Below are 18,373 nucleotides of genomic sequence, written 5' to 3'. Positions count from 1 at the left end.
TGGTATGGTTATATAGCCAATGAGCACATGGTTAATTGGGGGATTGCAAACTGACCGTACCATGTGAAATTAAACACAAGGAGAGTATGTGAATGACCAGTAGGACTCGTTGTCTGTGATCACTTCAGGAAATTTTCTTTAAGAGATATCTTTGATATTGCAATTTTAAGAAAAATTTGCATTTGTGGGTCATGTTAGAAACAAATGATCTTTTGTAGGTTCTTCAAAGATCGCCATTGGACCACAAGGGAGTTTGAGGAGCTTATTGGGAATGATTCATCCACACGATCACTGTTAGAAGTAAGTAGCCTGTTAATGCTAGTAGTATTAGTGTCATCTCTTGATGTTGGACAGTTTTAAAGAATAGAAATTTTGTAATTGTGTGGATACCCTTTTGGCTGATAGTAATTGGTGTGCAGTTGCCTACCAAGGAAATACATTGCCGGTAATTACCCACATGGGTATTGGGAGGGTTAGTGATGGTCAGTAGTGGGTCAGCACTTTAGTGATTTGTAAAGTTGCACTCTAACCTAGGTGGCTGTCTTTCTTCCTCACCCACACGTAGACTTTTGCATTCTGTCCACAAACATAGTCTTGTCACACAACTCCTGACAACACTGAACTCTCACAAATCATTGTAGTTAGTGCTATGTGCTAGCCATTCCTTTTGCGAAAAAGTTGAGAGCAATTGGCAGAAAACTAGGCAGGAGCATTATCTGTCAGTACTTGGTAGGAGCAGTAGGTAATAGTAATACGTTGGTACACTAGGTAGAAGTAATTGGTTGGAACATTTGGTAAGGACCCCTGAAAACACTGGGCTAGATTTGCCCTGTTAGTGTCTGTTAAAGGCGAGGCACTAAAGGCTAAAAAGTGGCAATTGAGTTCAACAGTTATGGAGACTTTTTCTTTGGCATCCCCCTTGAGGGAGTTCCTCAAGGGAACATGCTTCAGAGATCTAGTTAGATAGGATGCCCTTTTTTTGTACTACCATTATTGTTAATTGGAAGCTTTGTTGCATTTAATCACTCCCCACGTCAGCGAGGTATCACCAGGAAACAGACGAAGAATTACCCAACCACTCATATACATAAGCGCCCATACATGCACATATACATAGATACACAGGTACATATTCATGTTTGCCTTCATCCATTCCTGTTACTCTCCTCCCCCTTCACCAAGGGTGCACTAGGAAAGGACAAAAAAGGCCACAATCGTTCACATTCAGTCTCTAGCTGTCGTGTAATGCACAGAATTCAGCTCCCTTTCCATGGTTTACCCCAGATGCTTCACATGCCCGGTTTTCAGTCCATTGACAGCACGTCGACCCCAGTATACCATTTCGTTCCAATTCACTATTCCTTACACGCTTTTCACCCTCCTGTATTTTCAGGACCCGATTGCTCAAAGTCTCTTGCTCTAGCCTTCCACCTCCAATTTGGTCTCCTTCCTCTCGTTCCCTCCACCTCTGACACCTCTTTTGTCAATCTTTCCTCGCTCATTCTTTGTGTCAAAATCATTTCAACACGCCCTATTCTGCTCTCGACCACTTTTTTTTTTTTTATTATTACCACATATTATTACCGCGGGGAGTGCTCATCCTCCTCGAAGGCTCAGACTGGGGTGTCTAAATGTGTGTGGATGTAACCAAGATGTGAAAAAAGGAGAGATAGGTAGTATGTTTGAGGAAAGGAACCTGGATGTTTTGGCTCATTGAAACGAAGCTCAAGGGTAAAGGGGAAGAGTGGTTTGGGAATGTCTTTGGAGTAAAGTCAGGGGTCTGTGAGAGGACAAGAGCAAGGGAAGGAGTAGCAGTACTCCTGAAACAGTTGTTGTGGGAGTATGTGATAGAATGTAGGAAAGTAAATTCTCGATTATTATGGGTAAAACTGAAAGTTGATGGAGAAATGGGTGATTATTGGTGCATATGCACCTGGGCATGAGAAGAAAGATCATGAGAGGCAAGTGTTTTGGGAGCAGCTAAATGAGTGTGTTAGTGGTTTTGATGCACGAGACCGGGTTATAGTGATGGGTGATTTGAATGCAAAGGTGAGTAATGTGGCAGTTGAGGGAATAATTGGTATACATGGGGTGTTCAGTGTTGTAAATGGAAATGAAGAGCTTGTAGATTTATGTGCTGACAAAGGACTGGTGATTGGGAATACCTGGTTTAAAAAGCAAGATATACATAAGTATACGTATGTAAGTAGGAGAGATGGCCAGAGAGCGTTATTGGATTACGTGTTAATTGACAGGTGCGCGAAAGAGAGACTTTTGGATGTTAATGTGCTGAGAGGTGCAACTGGAGGGATGTCTGATCATTATCTTGTGGAGGCTAAGGTGAAGATTTGTATGGGTTTTCAGAAAAGAAGAGTGAATGTTGGGGTGAAGAGGGTGGTGAGAGAAGTGAGCTTGGGAAGGAGACTTGTGTGAGGAAGTACCAGGAGAGACTGAGTACAGAATGGAAAAAGGTGAGAACAATGGAAGTAAGGGGAGTGGGGGAGGAATGGAATGTATTTAGGGAATCGGTGATGGATTGCGCAAAAGATGCTTGTGGCATGAGAAGAGTGGGAGGTGGGTTGATTAGAAAGGGTAGTGAGTGGTGGGATGAAAAGTAAGATTATTAGTGAAAGAGAAGAGAGAGGCATTTGGACGATTTTTGCAGGGAAAAAATGCAATTGAGTGGGAGATGTATAAAAGAAAGAGACAGGTCAAGAGAAAGGTGCAAGAGGTGAAAAAGAGGGCAAATGAGAGTTGGGGTGAGAGAGAATCATTAAATTTTAGGGAGAATAAAAAGATGTTTTGGAAGGAGGTAGATAAAGTGCATAAGACAAGAGAAAATGGGAACTTCAGTGAAGGGGGCTAATGGGGAGGTGATAAGTAGTGGAGATATGAGGAGGAGATGGAGTAAGTATTTTGAAGGTTTGTTGAATGTGTTTGATGATAAGAGTGGCAGATATAGGGTGTTTTGGTCGAGGTGGTGTGTAAAGTGAGAGGGTTAGGGAAAATGATTTGTTAAACAGAGAAGAGGTAGTAAAAGTTTTACGGAAGATGAAAGCCGACAAGGCAGCAGGTTTGGATGGTATTGCAGTGGAATTTATTAAAAAAGGGGTGACTGTATTATTGACTGGTTGGTAAGGTTATTTAATGTATGTATGACTCATGGTGAGGTGCCTGAGGATTGGCGGAATGCGTGCATAGTGCCATTGTACAAAGGCAAAGGGGATAAGAGTGAGTGCTCAAATTACAGAGGTATAAGTTTGTTGAGTATTCCTGGTAAATTATATGGGAGGGTATTGATTGAGAGGGTGAAGGCATGTACAGAGCATCAGATTGGGGAAGAGCAGTGTGGTTTCAGAAGTGGTAGAGGATGTGTGGATCAGGTGTTTGCTTTGAAGAATGTATGTGAGAAATACTTAGAAAAGCAAATGGATTTGTATGTAGCATTTATGGATCTGGAGAAGGCATATGATAGAGTTGATAGAGATGCTCTATGGAAGGTATTAAGAATATATGGTGTGGGAGGTAAGTTGTTAGAAGCAGTGAAAAGTTTTTATCGAGGATGTAAGGCATGTGTACGTGTAGGAAGAGAGGAAAGTGATTGGTTCTCAGTGAATGTAGGTTTGCGGCAGGGGTGTGTGATGTCTCCATGGTTGTTTAATTTGTTTATGGATGGGGTTGTTAGGGAGGTGAATGCTAGAGTTTTGGAAAGGGGCAAGTATGCAGTCTGTTGTGGATGAGAGAGCCTGGGAAGCGAGTTGTTGTTCGCTGATGATAGTGCTGGTGGTCGATTCACGTGAGAAACTACAGAAGCTGGTGAATGAGTTTGGTAAAGTGTGAAAGAAGGCATATGATAGTTGAGAGTAAATGTGAATAAGAGCAAGGTTATTAGGTACAGTAGGGTTGAGGGTCAAGTCAATTGGGAGGTAAGTTTGAATGGAGGAAAACTGGAGGAAGTGAAGTGTTTTAGATATCTGGGAGTGGATTTGGCAGGGGATGGAACCATGGAAGCGAAAGTTGTGCCCATGTGAAATTTCATATTTGGCCTGGAACATATGCAGTTAGTTGTGTTGCTAATGTATCGTGGCAGACTGTTGAATTGCTTTTTTCCAACATTGAAATTGGTATGTTGTTCGGAGTCGCATGTTAAACTTAGTATGTTGTTGGGAGTTGCATGTTAAACTTGGTATGTTGTTGGGAGTTGCATGTTAAACTGTAACTTCACCTTCATTTAAAATCAGATCCTCAGATGTTTTCGTAAGTTAAAAAGTAAGCCTGAATATGTAATTGTCTTCATTAGTTTTATTTTATTTATTTATATATTTTTTATACATATCTTGGTTAAAAGTATTGAATAACCATGTTTGGATCCAAAGGTTTTTAGATTTCAACGAATGAAATTGGTTAGATTAGATACTTTTGAGTTTGAATAGTTGAATGGTAGAAAACCCATGATTATAGTAATCTTTATTGCAAGCACCCATTGTACACATTTGATTTTCTCTTTTTAGGATACTTTAGACCAATAATTTGTGTGTGAATGGTGGCTATTGGTTCTTAACCCTGTATTTACATTAAAATCCATTGAATTGAACTTAAACAAGATTTGTGTAATTTCATGGTCTTTGGTGTGAAATATTGTTACAGCAGTGTAAGTGAATGAAACGAGGGTTGTGAAGAATGAAGATATATAGTGTAGAATGCATTTGCAAGGTGCATGAAGGAAAAATGTTTTTGAGTGGTACAGCTATATTCGGCATAACAGAATCAGAGTGATGAATATTATAATCATCTCTTAAGCAGATGACGACCCATTATTTAAAGAACAGGAAAACTTTGATTAGGGTAGCCCAGAAGACAATATCAAAGTGAAATATCTTTTTAGTGGTTGTGGAAGCATTGTTTTTGCATTCCCAGTATTTTTTTTACCCTTGGTGTGCTGAGTAATGATTGTGTCAATACATAATATGGATAAAGCTTTCAAGATTCTGCAAGCTCCAACTCTGATAATCCAGCAGGTGCTCCGTGATGGGTCACCGTAAAGTTACATTCGCACCTTGTTGAGCCAGCCCAACCATTTGCTTTGCTGGTAATAACAATGTCTTCTGTACAATTAATAAACAGAATACGTAGCAGTATTTCTAGATTTTCCTCGAGACAGTAATGACCATAATGACTTGATAGTTGAAGGTAAATGGAGAATTTTACTTTGGAAAAGAATAGATGCAGTTAACTGATATGAGCTAGGAATGCTTGGGTATTGGTTGTAATTGAAGAATTTTATTTATGGATGTTTTGTTAATGGAGATGTTGGTTTCATATGACAACTCATTGTGTGCGGTGTGAAGAAGATACATTTGTGTTCGGAAGTTCATGTTTTACCTTTAATGAATTGGCCATGGGTTGAGGATTTTGAGTGATTCCAGAGGCTGTATTTGCTTGATCCTTCTGATGGAATTGGGAATAGAGGTGTTAATAATGCTTTTGCTTTCCTTCCACTCAGGTTGGATGTGGTGTAGGGAACTTTGTGTATCCGTTATTTGAAGAGAATTTGAATCTCTTCATATACGCCTGTGACTTTTCTCCCCGAGCTATCCAATTTGTCAAAAATCATCCCAAGTATGACGAGTCTAAAATCTGGGCTTTTGAATGTGACATCACAAAGGTAGGTGTACCTTTGTTTATGTGGAAGTTACTGTAGCCAAATATTATATTATAAAGATCTTTGCTTATTGTGAAAGTAGACTCGCGCCATAAATATAAGTTGTCAGTAATTACTATAATCATTTGCAGATACAAGTCTGATCGAAATTTTATTTCCTTACAGGAAGAATTGAGCAACAAAATTTGTGGTAAAGTTGACATTATAAGTATGATATTTGTTCTGTCAGCAATACATCCAGAAAATTACAAGGAGGTAGTGTCAAATTTGTACCATTGTTTACGACCAGGAGGGATGGTATTATTTCGAGATTATGGCTTGTATGACATGGCCATGTTAAGATTTGGCCCTGGAAGCAAATTGAGTGAGCAGCTGTATGTTCGGCAGGATGGCACAAGGTAAGAGGAAGCTCCTTGTTTTTTCTTTTGTCTCCTTTTTTTCCTCCTCCTCGCATACATGTAACTATATTTTCTTTTTTTTTTTTTTTTTTTTTTAGGGTATACTACTTCAAAGAGGAGGAGTTGGGTCAGTTATTTAAAGAAGCTGGGTTTGTGGTTTCCAATAATAGTTATATATCGCGCAAGACAGTGAACAAGAAGGAAGGAATAAATGCCCAACGAATCTTCATTCAGGCCAAGTTTGTAAAACCTGAATAAGGTAAGGCATGATATTATTTGTCTCAAATTCTCTCCAGCTTTTAGTATTAAATCTATTGGTATTTGTTTTTTTATACATACTGATGTATGCTTTTGGTTAACCCTGTTCTTACAGATTAGATATTGAATAGTGGTACTGGAAATGCTTGGGAAGCAAGTCAATTGTTGTTTGCCGATGATACAGCTCTAGTGGCTGATTCATGTTAGAAACTGCAGAGGTTGATGACCGAGTTTCGAAAAGTGTGAAAGGAGAAAGTTGAGAGTAACTGAATAAGAGCAAGTAGGGTTGAGGGACAAGTTATTTGCGATGTAAGATTGAATGGAGAAAAATTGGAAGAAGTGATCAGGATATCTTGAAGTGGTCTTTGCAGCAAATGGAACCGTGGAAGCAAAAGAGTCACTGACTGGGGAAGGGGGTGAAGGTTCTGGGTGCAGTAAAGAATGTGTGAAAGGAGAGGACGTTATCTCTGAGCAAAAATGGGTATGTTTGAATGAAGAGTGGTTCCAACAATGTAATATGGTTGTGAGTTAGGGGCTATAGATAGGGTTGTACGGAGGAGGGTGAATGTGTTGGAAAAAAAATGTTATAGGACATTATATAGTGTGAGGTGGTTTGATTGCATAAGTAATGAAAGGGTAAGAGAGATGTGTGGTACTAAAAAGTGTGGTTGAAAGAGCAGAAGAGGGTGTTTTGAAATTGTTTGGACATGGACAGAATGAGTGAGGAAAGATTGACAAAGAGGATATATGTGTCAGGTGGAGGGAAGAAGAAGCGGGAGACCAGACAGGAGGTGGAAGGATGGGATGAAAAAGATTTTGAGCGATTGGGGCCTAAACATCCTGGCGGGTGAAAGGCATGCAAGTATTTGAGTGAATTGGAACGATGTATACTGGGGTCGACATGCTGTCAATGGATTGAACCAGGGCATGTGAATCATCTGGGGTAAACCTTGGAAAGGCCTATAGGGCCTGGAGGTGGAAAGGTAGCTGTGGTTTGTCCCATGACAGCTACAGTTTTTTTTTTTTTTTTTTTTTTTTTTTTCCCTGCTACATTGCTGGAGGGGAGATGCTATTTCATGTGTGGTGGGATGACCACGGGAATGAGTGAAGGCAGTAAGTATGAATATGTACATGTGTATATAAGTTTGTGTATGTTTTTTTTTTTTTTTTTTTTTTTTTTTTTTTTATACTTTGTCGCTGTCTCCCGCGTTTGCGAGGTAGCGCAAGGAAACAGACGAAAGAAATGGCCCAACCCCCCCCCCCCCATACACATGTACATACACACGTCCACACACGCAAATATACATACCTACACAGCTTTCCATGGTTTACCCCAGACGCTTCACATGCCTTGCTTCAATCCACTGACAGCACGTCAACCCCTGTATACCACATGACTCCAATTCACTCTATTTCTTGCCCTCCTGCATGTTCAGGCCCCGATCACACAAAATCTTTTTCACTCCATCTTTCCACCTCCAATTTGGTCTCCCTCTTCTCCTCGTTCCCTCCACCTCCGACACATATATCCTCTTGGTCAATCTCTCCTCACTCATTCTCTCCATGTGCCCAAACCATTTCAAAACACCCTCTTCTGCTCTCTCAACCACGCTCTTTTTATTTCCACACATCTCTCTTACCCTTACGTTACTTACTCGATCAAACCACCTCACACCACACATTGTCCTCAAACATCTCATTTCCAGCACATCCATCCTCCTGCGCACATCTCTATCCATAGCCCACGCCTCGCAACCATACAACATTGTTGGAACCACTATTCCCTCAAACATACCCATTTTTGCTTTCCGAGATAATGTTCTCGACTTCCACACATTTTTCAAGGCTCCCAAAATTTTCGCCCCCTCCCCCACCCTATGATCCACTTCCGCTTCCATGGTTCCATCCGCTGACAGATCCACTCCCAGATATCTAAAACACTTCACTTCCTCCAGTTTTTCTCCATTCAAACTCACCTCCCAATTGACTTGACCCTCACCCCTACTGTACCTAATAACCTTGCTCTTATTCACATTTACTCTCAACTTTCTTCTTCCACACACTTTACCAAACTCAGTCACCAGCTTCTGCAGTTTCTCACATGAATCAGCCACCAGCGCTGTATCATCAGCGAACAACAACTGACTCACTTCCCAAGCTCTCTCATCCCCAACAGACTGTGTATGTATATGTATGCATATGTTGAAATGTATATGGGCGTTTGTGTTTATATACGTGTATGTGGGTGGGTTCCACCTTTACTCATCTGTTTCTTTGCACTACACCGTTGGTGCGGGAGACTGCGATTAAGTATATTTGAATGTGGTGTGAGATGGTTTGATCGAGTAATTAATGAAAGGGTAAGAGATGTGTGGTGATAGTGTGTTGGAGGGAGCAGAAGAGGGTGTATTGAAATGGTTTGGTCACATGGAGAGAATGAGGGAGGAAAGATTGACAAAGAGCATATATGTGTCAGAAGTGGAGGGAACGAGAAGTGGGAGACCAAGTTGGAGGTGGAAGGATGGAGTGAAAAAGATTGAGCGATTGGGGCCTAAACATACAGGAGGGTGAAAGGCGTGGAAGGAATGGAGTGCATTGGAACGATGTGGTATACCTGGGTCAATGTGCTGTCAGTGGATTGAACCAGGGCATGTGAAGCTTCTGGGGTAAACCATGGAAAGTTGAGGGGCCTGAGATGTGGAAAGGAAGCTGTTGTTTTGGTGCATTACACATGGGTATGTTTGAAGGAATAGTGTTCCAACAATGTTATATGGTTGCGAGGTGTGGGCTATAGATAGATTTGTGCAGAGGAGGATGGATGTGTTGGAAATGAGATGTTTGAGGACAATATGTGGTGAGGTACACGTGTATATATGTGTTGGAAAGGATCCCAATTTTGCACGTGATCAAGATATTCCTATGAGTCCATGGGGAAAATGAAGAAATTTTCATGTGATAATCACATCATCGGGAGACACGAGAGAGATAGATGTACATCGAAGAGACAAAGTTAGGACACCATTTGGTAAACATGCGATTGTCCAAGACACACAACGAGCGTTCATAAACTTATTTTACAAATTTTATAAACAATAAAGCTATCTAAAATGTATAGACCATCACCAATATTAAGATTATAATTCTTTGTATTTGATAATAGAAGATTCAAGGATATTTTTTGTGGTAATAGTTAGTTAATAACTAAGATGGCATTACTCCAGGCAATACAATGATCTTGGTTTTTAAAGTGATTAAACAAGGCATTTGATTCTTGTCCCGTTCTTATACTATATTTATGTTACTTAAGTGTAACAGAAAGATCCTTACCAGTCTACCAAACTTGAAATTTATCACAATTACCATATGGCACTATAGATGCATTCAGAATTTTCTGGTGAATTCCTGATTAAGATATTCTTTATAGTATTATTGTTGCTGAAGGCAACATTTTCATTAAAGGCTTAAAGGATTTTATTGATGATGAGTTTGGGAAGATATATTTTATTGGATCTAAGTTAAAGTACCCTAGATCTTTCATTGATAAATCCCTTAAGTTAGCAAAGAAATCATTTTATAGAGTTAAGCCCAAACCTCCCATTGACTCCAAGAATCTTTTGATTCTCCCTTTTTATGATAATTTCACTTTACTTCCCATGTTGCTTAAAGCAACATAGATATAGTATAAGAACGGGACAAGAATCAAATGCCTCATTTAATCACGTTTAAAACTATGATCATTGTATTGACTGGAGTAATGCAATCTCGGTTATTAACTATTGCTACGAGAAATATCATTGAATCTTCTATTATTACACACGCAAAGAACTGTAATAATATTAGTGATGGTCTATACAAATTAGATAACTTTGTTAAAATTTGTAAAATAAGTTTGTAAATGTTCGTTGTATGTCTTGGACAATCGCATGTTTACCAAATGGCGTCCTAGCTTCGTCTCTTCGATGTATATCTACTGACTTGTATTTCTCTTGTGTCTCCCCTGACGATGTGATTATTACACGAAAGTGCACTTGGGAACTTATAGCATTTCATTTTCCCCGTGGACTCGTAGGAATAAAAGGGGAGGGGGGGGGCTGGAAATCCTCCCCTCTCATTAATTTTTTTTAATTTTCCAAAAGAAGGAACAGAGAAGGGGGCCAGGTGAGGATATTCCCTCAAAGGCCCAGTTCTCTGTTCTTTACGCTACCTCGCTAACGCGGGAAATGGCGAATAGTTTGAAAGAAAAGAAATACATGTTATTCCAAAAAAGGCCCAGTCCTCTGTCCCTAATGCTAACGCGGGAAATGGCGAATAGTTTTAAAAAAAGAAAGGTATGTATATATGCATGTTGGCATTTATGTATATACATGTGTATGTGGGTGGGTTGGGCCATCCTTTCGTGTTTCCTTGCGCTACCTTGCTGACGTGGGCAACAACGACAGAGTATAATATATAGAATACCAACATATACATACACAAATGTGTTATTATTTATCCTTAGTCGCTGTCTCCCACGTTAATGAGGTAGTGCAAGGATGCAGACGAAAGAATGGCCCAACCCACCCACATACACATATACGTGACGCCTACACTCGCACCTATACATGCCTATACATTTCAACGTATACATACCTATACACATGTACGTACATATTCATACTTGCTGCCTTCATCCATTCCCGTCGCCACCCCGCCACACACGAAACAGCATCCCCCCTCCTGGAAAAGACAGGCCACATTTGTTTACACTGCCTGTAGCTGTCATGTGTGATATGTACATCTTCATACTTGCTTGCCTCCATCCATTCCTGGTGCAATGTTGCCCCAGCGGAAACAGCCTCACTACCATCTGCTTCTGCAAGGTAGTGCCTGGAAAATGTTTAGAAAAGGCCACATTCATTTACCTGTGTGTCTAGATGTCATGTGTAAAGCACTGAAACCACAGCTCCATTTCCACATCCAGGCCCCACAGACCTTTCCATGGTTTACCCCAGACGTTTCACATACCCTGGTTCAGTCTATTGACAGCATGATGACAATGTAAAATTACTAGTTTAAAAAGCGAAAAGAACCAAGATAAGTCAACTGACCCAACTATTTGGAATTCTCTCGCTTAAATGGATAACCTCTTCATGGAATGTAACTAATAGGAAATAAGTTTGAGCCTAAATTTGAAAGGATAAAATAACATACCTCTGTGCAAAGATTAAGATCAATTCTCACTTCTCCATTGACTTTTCCCCCTCATTTTAGAAAAGAATGGTGTATGGAAAGGGTTAAAAAGTGATTAATATGAGTTTGCCAGACTGTATTGTACTTCTGCAATAAAATTTTATTTACATGTGTAGGTGGGTGGGTTGGGCCATTCTTTTGTCTGTTTCCTTGCGCTGCCTCGCAAGCGCGGGAGACAGCGACAAGGCGGAATAGATACATAAATATATATATATTTATATATATATATATATATATATATATATTTTTTTTTTTTTTTTTTTTTCAAAAGAAGGAACAGAGGGGGCCAGGTGAGGATATTCTAAAAAAAAAAGGCCCAGTCATCTGTTCTTAACGCTACCTCGCTAACGCGGGAAATGGCGAATAGTTTAAAAGAAAAAAAATATACAGAGGTATAAGTTTGTTGAGTATTCCTGGTAAATTATATGGGAGGGTATTGATTGAGAGGGTGAAGGCATGTACAGACCATCAGATTGGGAAGAGCAGTGTGGTTTCAGGAAGAGCAGTGTGGTTTCAGAAGTGGTAGAGGATGTGTGGATCAGGTGTTTGCTTTGAAGAATGTGTGTGAGAAATACTTAGAAAAGCAAATGGATTTGTATGTAGCATTTATGGATCTGGAGAAGGCATATGATAGAGTTGATAGAGATGCTCTGTGGAAGGTATTAAGAATATATGGTGTGGGAGGAAAGTTGTTAGAAGCAGTGAAAAGTTTTTATCGAGGATGTAAGGCATGTGTACGTGTAGGAAGAGAGGAAAGTGATTGGTTCTCAGTGAATGTAGGTTTGCGGCAGGGGTGTGTGATGTCTCCATGGTTGTTTAATTTGTTTATGGATGGGGTAGTTAGGGAGGTAAATGCAAGAGTTTTGGAAAGAGGGGCAAGTATGAAGTCTGTTGTGGATGAGAGAGCTTGGGAAGTGAGTCAGTTGTTGTTCGCTGATGACACAGCGCTGGTGGCTGATTCATGTGTGAAACTGCAGAAGCTGGTGACTGAGTTTGGTAAAGTGTGTGGAAGAAGAAAGTTAAGAGTAAATGTGAATAAGAGCAAGGTTATTAGGTACAGTAGGGTTGAGGGTCAAGTTAATTGGGAGGTGAGTTTGAATGGAGAAAAACTGGAGGAAGTGAAGTGTTTTAGATATCTGGGAGTAGATCTGGCAGTGGATGGAACCATGGAAGCGGAAGTGGATCATAGGGTGGGGGAGGGGGCGAAAATTCTGGGGGCCTTGAAGAATGTGTGGAAGTCTAGAACATTATCTCGGAAAGCAAAAATGGGTATGTTCGAAGGAATAGTGGTGCCAACAATGTTGTATGGTTGCGAGGTGTGGGCTATGGATAGAGTTGTGCGCAGGAGGATGGATGTGCTGGAAATGAGATGTTTGAGGACAATGTGTGGTGAGGTGGTTTGATCGAGTGAGTAACGTAAGGGTAAGAGAGATGTGTGGAAATAAAAAGAGCGTGGTTGAGAGAGCAGAAGAGGGTGTTTTGAAGTGGTTTGGGCACATGAAGAGGATGAGTGAGGAAAGATTGACCAAGAGGATATATGTGTCGGAGGTGGAGGGAACAAGGAGAAGAGGGAGACCAAATTGGAGGTGGAAAGAGGGAGTGAAAAAGATTTTGTGAGATTGGGGCCTGAACATGCAGGAGGGTGAAAGGAGGGCAAGGAATAGAGTGAATTGGAGCGATGTGGTATACCGGGGCTGACGTGCTGTCAGTGGATTGAATCAAGGCATGTGAAGCGTCTGGGGTAAACCATGGAAAGCTGTGTAGGTATGTATATTTGCGTGTGTGGACGTATGTATATACATGTGTATGGGGGGGGTTGGGCCATTTCTTTCGTCTGTTTCCTTGCGCTACCTCGCAAACGCGGGAGACCGACAAAGTATAAAAAAAATATATATATATATTGGGAAGTGAATCAGTTGTTGTTCGCTGATGATACAGCGCTGGTGGCTGATTCATGTGAGAAACTGCAGAAGCTGGTGACTGAGTTTGGTAAAGTGTGTGAAAGAAGAAAGTTAAGAGTAAATGTGAATAAGAGCAAGGTAATTCGGTACAGTAGGGTTGAGGGTCAAGTCAATTGGGAGGTAAATTTGAATGGAGAAAAACTGGAGGAAGTAAAGTGTTTTAGATATCTGGGAGTGGATCTGGCAGCGGATGGAACCATGGAAGCAGAAGTGGATCATAGGGTGGGGGAGGGGGCAAAAATCCTGGGAGCCTTGAAGAATGTGTGGAAGTCGAGAACATTATCTCGGAAAGCAAAAATGGGTATGTTTGAAGGAATAGTGGTTCCAACAATGTTGTATGGTTGCGAGGCATGGGCTATGGATAGAGTTGTGCGCAGGAGGATGGATGTGCTGGAAATGAGATGTTTGAGGACAATGTGTGGTGTAAGGTGGTTTGATCGAGTAAGTAACGTAAGGGTAAGAGAGATGTGGAAATAAAAAGAGTGTGGTTGAGAGAGCAGAAGAGGGTGTTTTGAAATGGTTTGGGCACATGGAGAGAATGAGTGAGGAAAGATTGACCAAGAGGATATATGTGTCGGAGGTGGAGGGAACGAGGAGAAGTGGGAGACCAAATTGGAGGTGGAAAGATGGAGTGAAAAAGATTTTGTGTGATCGGGGCCTGAACAAGCAGGAGGGTGAAAGGAGGGCAAGGAATAGTGAATTGGATCAATGTGGTATACCGGGGTTGACGTGCTGTCAGTGGATTGAATCAGGGCATGTGAAGCGTCTGGGGTAAATCATGGAAAGCTGTGTAGGTATGTATATTTGTGTGTGTGGATGTATGTATATACATGTGTATGGGGGTGGGTTGGGCCATTTCTTTCGTCTGTTTCCTTGCTCTACCTCGTAAACGTGGGAGACAGCGACAAAGCAAAAAAAAAAAAAAAAAAAAAAAGATTAAGCACAACATTATCAAACCCTTTAAGTATTCGTAGGGATATAAATAAAAGCATTTCCGGTTTAGAAATAAGTATTTTACTTTAAAAAATTGGTTTATGAAAAGGGTTACAAAGATTTGATTAATTATAAATCCTAGTTTAGGAAAGTGTTTACCAGACTGGATTGTACTGCTGCAATAAGATTTGATTTATATGATTAAGCACAACATATACTATCAAACCCATTAAGTTTTTGTAGTGATGTAAATAAAAGCATTTCCAGTTTAGAATAAGTATTTTACTGGATTAGTCAGTCATAACTGGTCTTTCCTGTTCAAATATTTGCTTACACTTTTCAGTTTCATCTTGCTGCACTTCACTTTTACACTGGGAGTAGATATTACTATTTACATTGGCTCCTCATGTATTGTTAAATGATGGAAAAAAAGCAAAACTTGAATGAGTAAATGATGTTTACGTAAGTCGCTGAATTATATTGGTTTGAAAAAATAAATTGGTCGTTTTCCTAAATTAATGACTGGTTTCTAATTGCAGGAACATATGAACAGTTGAGGAACTAGACAAAGTAACCTACAAGAAGTATGACGTTTGAGAGAAGATACTGTAGTTTTACAAATATGGATGAAAATTATGATTGGGCAAGGGTACGTTTCTTTCATGCTTACATTGCTTTCGGTATTGTATACAGTAATCATTTCATTATGCATAATTTTCATATAAGCCAATTTATTTATTATTTTCCTTTGTCACTGTCTCCCACGTTAGCGAGGTAGCGCAAGGAAACGCAAAAGAATGGCCCAACCCACCCACATATGTATATACATACATGTCCACACATGCAAATATACATACCTATACATCTCAATGTATGCATATATATACACAGACATATACATTTATACACATGCACATAATTCATACTATCTGCCTTTATTCATTCCCAATTTACTTGACTGTAATAACAAGAAGACTTGAATGTGAATGGTAAGTTGTTTGGCTTGTAGACCTTAAAGATATCAAACTTTCTTTGAAGAAAATGTTTGTATTAACAGAAGGAATTTGACAGATACTGGTCATTGGGATTTTTTTTTTTTCGCGCTGTCTCCCGCGTTTGCGAGGTAGTGCAAGGAACAGACGAAAGAAATGGCCCAACCCACCCCCATACACATGTATATACATACACGTCCACACACGCAAATATACATACCTACACAGCTTTCCATGGTTTACCCCAGACGCTTCACATGCCCTGATTCAATCCACTGACAGCACGTCAACCCTGGTATACCACATCGATCCAATTCACTCTATTCCTTGCCCTCCTTTCACCCTCCTGCATGTTCAGGCCCCGATCACACAAAATCTTTTTCACTCCATCTTTCCACCTCCAATTTGGTCTCCCACTTCTCGTTCCCTCCACCTCCGACACATATATCCTCTTGGTCAATCTTTCCTCACTCATTCTCTCCATGTGCCCAAACCATTTCAAAACACCCTCTTCTGCTCTCAACCACGCTCTTTATTTCCACATCTCTCTTACCCTTACGTTACTCACTCGATCAAACCACCTCACACCACACATTGTCCTCAAACATCTCATTTCCAGCACATCCACCCTCCTGCGCACAACACTATCCATAGCCCATGCCTCGCAACCATACAAAATTGTTGGAACCACTATTCCTTCAAACATACCCATTTTTGCTTTCCGAGATAATGTTCTCGACTTCCAAACATTCTTCAAGGCTCCCAGGATTTTCGCCCCCTCCCCCACCCTATGATCCACTTCTGCTTCCATGGTTCCAATCTGCTGCCAGATCCACTCCCAGATATCTAAAACACTTTACTTCCTCCAGTTTTTCTCCATTCAAACTTACCTCCCAATTGACTTGACCCTCAACCGTACTGTACCTAATAACCTTGCTCTTATTCACATTTACTCTTAACTTTCTTCTTTCACACACTTTACCAAACTCAGTCACCAGCTTCTGCAGTTTCTCACATGAATCAGCCACCAGTGCTGTATCATCAGCAAACAACAACTGACTCACTTCCCAAGCTCTCTCATCCACAACAGACTTCATACTTGCCCCTCTTTCCAAAACTCTTGCCTTCGTCTCCCTATTAACCCCATCCATAAACAAATTAAGCAACCATGGAGACATGACACACCCCTGCCGCAAACCTACATTTACTGAGAACGAATCACTTTCCTCTCTTCCTACATGTACACATGCCTTACAACCTCAATAAAAACTTTTCACTGCTTCTAACAACTTTCCTCCCACACCATATATTCTTAATACCTTCCACAGAACATCTCTATCAACTCTATCATATGCCTTCTCCAGATCCATAAATGCTACATACAAATCCATTTGCTTTTCTAAGTATTTCTCACATACATTCTTCAAAGCAAACACCTGATCCACACATCCTCTACCACTTCTGAAACCACACTGCTCTTCCCCAATCTGATGGTCTGTACATGCCTTCACCCTCTCAATCAATACCCTCCATATAATTTCCCAGGAATACTCAAACTTATACCTCTGAAACTTGGGATGATATCTTTTTTAATATTTTTCTCCTTTAGTTGGGAACATATGAAAACTGTTTCATTTGGGGATGCGTGGATCAGATGTTTGCCTTGAAGAATGTATGCAAGAATTTCTTAGAAATGCAGATGAATTTGTTTGTAGTATTTATGGATCTGAAGAAGGAATGATGTGGTTGATAGAGATACTTTGTGGAAGGTTTACAGAGTACAGTGGTGTGGGAGGCAAGTTGCTAGAAGCAGTGAAAAGTTTTTACCAAGGATTTAAGGCATTTGTATGAGTAGGAAGAGAGGAGAGTGATTGGTACTCGGTGAATGTCTGTCTGTGGCAGGGGTGTGTGATGTCCCCATGGTTGTTTAATTTGTAAATGGATTGGGAGTGGTTAGGGAGGTTAAATGCAAGAGTTTTGGAGAGAGGGGCAAGTATGCAATTTGTTGATGAGAGGGCCTGGGAAGCGAGTCGGTTGTTCGCTGATGATACAGCTATTGTGGCTGATTTGGGCGAGAAACTGCAGAGGTTGGTGACTTGAGTTTGGAAAAGTGTGAAAGGAGAAAGTTGAGAGTAAATGTGAATAAGATCGTTTAATAGATTCAGTATGGTTGAGGAACAAGTTATTGGGATGTAAGTTTGATTGGAGAAAAACTGGAGGAAGAAAAGTGTTTTAGGTATCTGGGAGTGGACTTTGCAACGGATGGAAGTGGAAGTGACCTGCAGGGTGGGGTTGGAGGTGAAGGTTCTGTGAGTGAAGAATGTGTGAAAGGCAAGAATGTTATCTCTGAGAGCAATTATGGGTATGTTTGAAGGTTTAGTGGTTCCAACAATATGGTTGTGAGGCATGCTATAGATAGGGTTGTACAGAGGAGGGTGGATGTTTTGGAAATTAAATGTTTGAGGACAATATGTGGTGGGAGTTGGTTTGATCAAGTAAGTAATGTAAGGGTAAGAGAGATGTGTGGGATAAGAGACTATGGTTGAGAGAGCAGAAGAGTGTGTGTTGAAATGATTTGAAAATATGGAGGGAATGAGTGAGGAAAGATTGACAAAGAAGATTTGTGTCATAGGTGGAGGGAAGAAGCGGGAGACCAAACAGATGGTGGAAGGATGGCATGAAGATTTTGAGCGATTGGGTCCTGAATATATAGGAGGGTGAAAGGTGTGCAAGGAATAGTGAATTAGAATGAGGTGGTATACCAGGGTTGATGTGCTGTCAGTGGATTGAACCAGGGCATGTGAATCTTCTGGGGTAAACCATGAAAAGGTCTGTAGGGCCTGGATATATATGTGTATGTGGGTGAGTTGAGCCATTCCCTGTCTGTTTCCTTGCGCTGCTTCGCTGACACAGGAGACTGCAATTAAGTATAATGCATTT

The 18,373-nt window shown here is 40.6% G+C and overlaps 1 protein-coding gene across 5 annotated transcripts in view; it reads left to right on the top strand.

The window, feature by feature from the left end:
- The window catches only part of LOC139761911 (tRNA N(3)-cytidine methyltransferase METTL6), a 40,415-nt gene that overhangs the window by 4,710 nt on the left and 17,332 nt on the right, over window positions 1–18,373 (top strand). For 3 of the 5 annotated variants that reach the window (XM_071686540.1, XM_071686539.1, XM_071686541.1), the window contains exons 3-7: window positions 219–300; window positions 5,504–5,665; window positions 5,828–6,060; window positions 6,159–6,319; window positions 14,981–15,090. In XM_071686540.1, coding sequence (XP_071542641.1) covers window positions 219–300; window positions 5,504–5,665; window positions 5,828–6,060; window positions 6,159–6,318 — 637 coding nt within the window. In that variant the 3' untranslated portion in view covers window position 6,319; window positions 14,981–15,090. Of the gene's footprint in view, window positions 1–218; window positions 301–5,503; window positions 5,666–5,827; window positions 6,061–6,158; window positions 6,320–14,980; window positions 15,095–18,373 lie in introns of those variants that run through there. The other 2 variants (XM_071686542.1, XM_071686543.1) reach the window with 2 other exon arrangements.

The sequence above is a fragment of the Panulirus ornatus genome, chromosome 42, assembly GCF_036320965.1.
Source record: "Panulirus ornatus isolate Po-2019 chromosome 42, ASM3632096v1, whole genome shotgun sequence".
Lineage (NCBI taxonomy): Eukaryota > Metazoa > Arthropoda > Malacostraca > Decapoda > Palinuridae > Panulirus > Panulirus ornatus.
The sequence above is the reverse complement of the archived record's forward strand: the minus strand, read 5'-3'. Positions and strand labels throughout refer to the sequence as shown.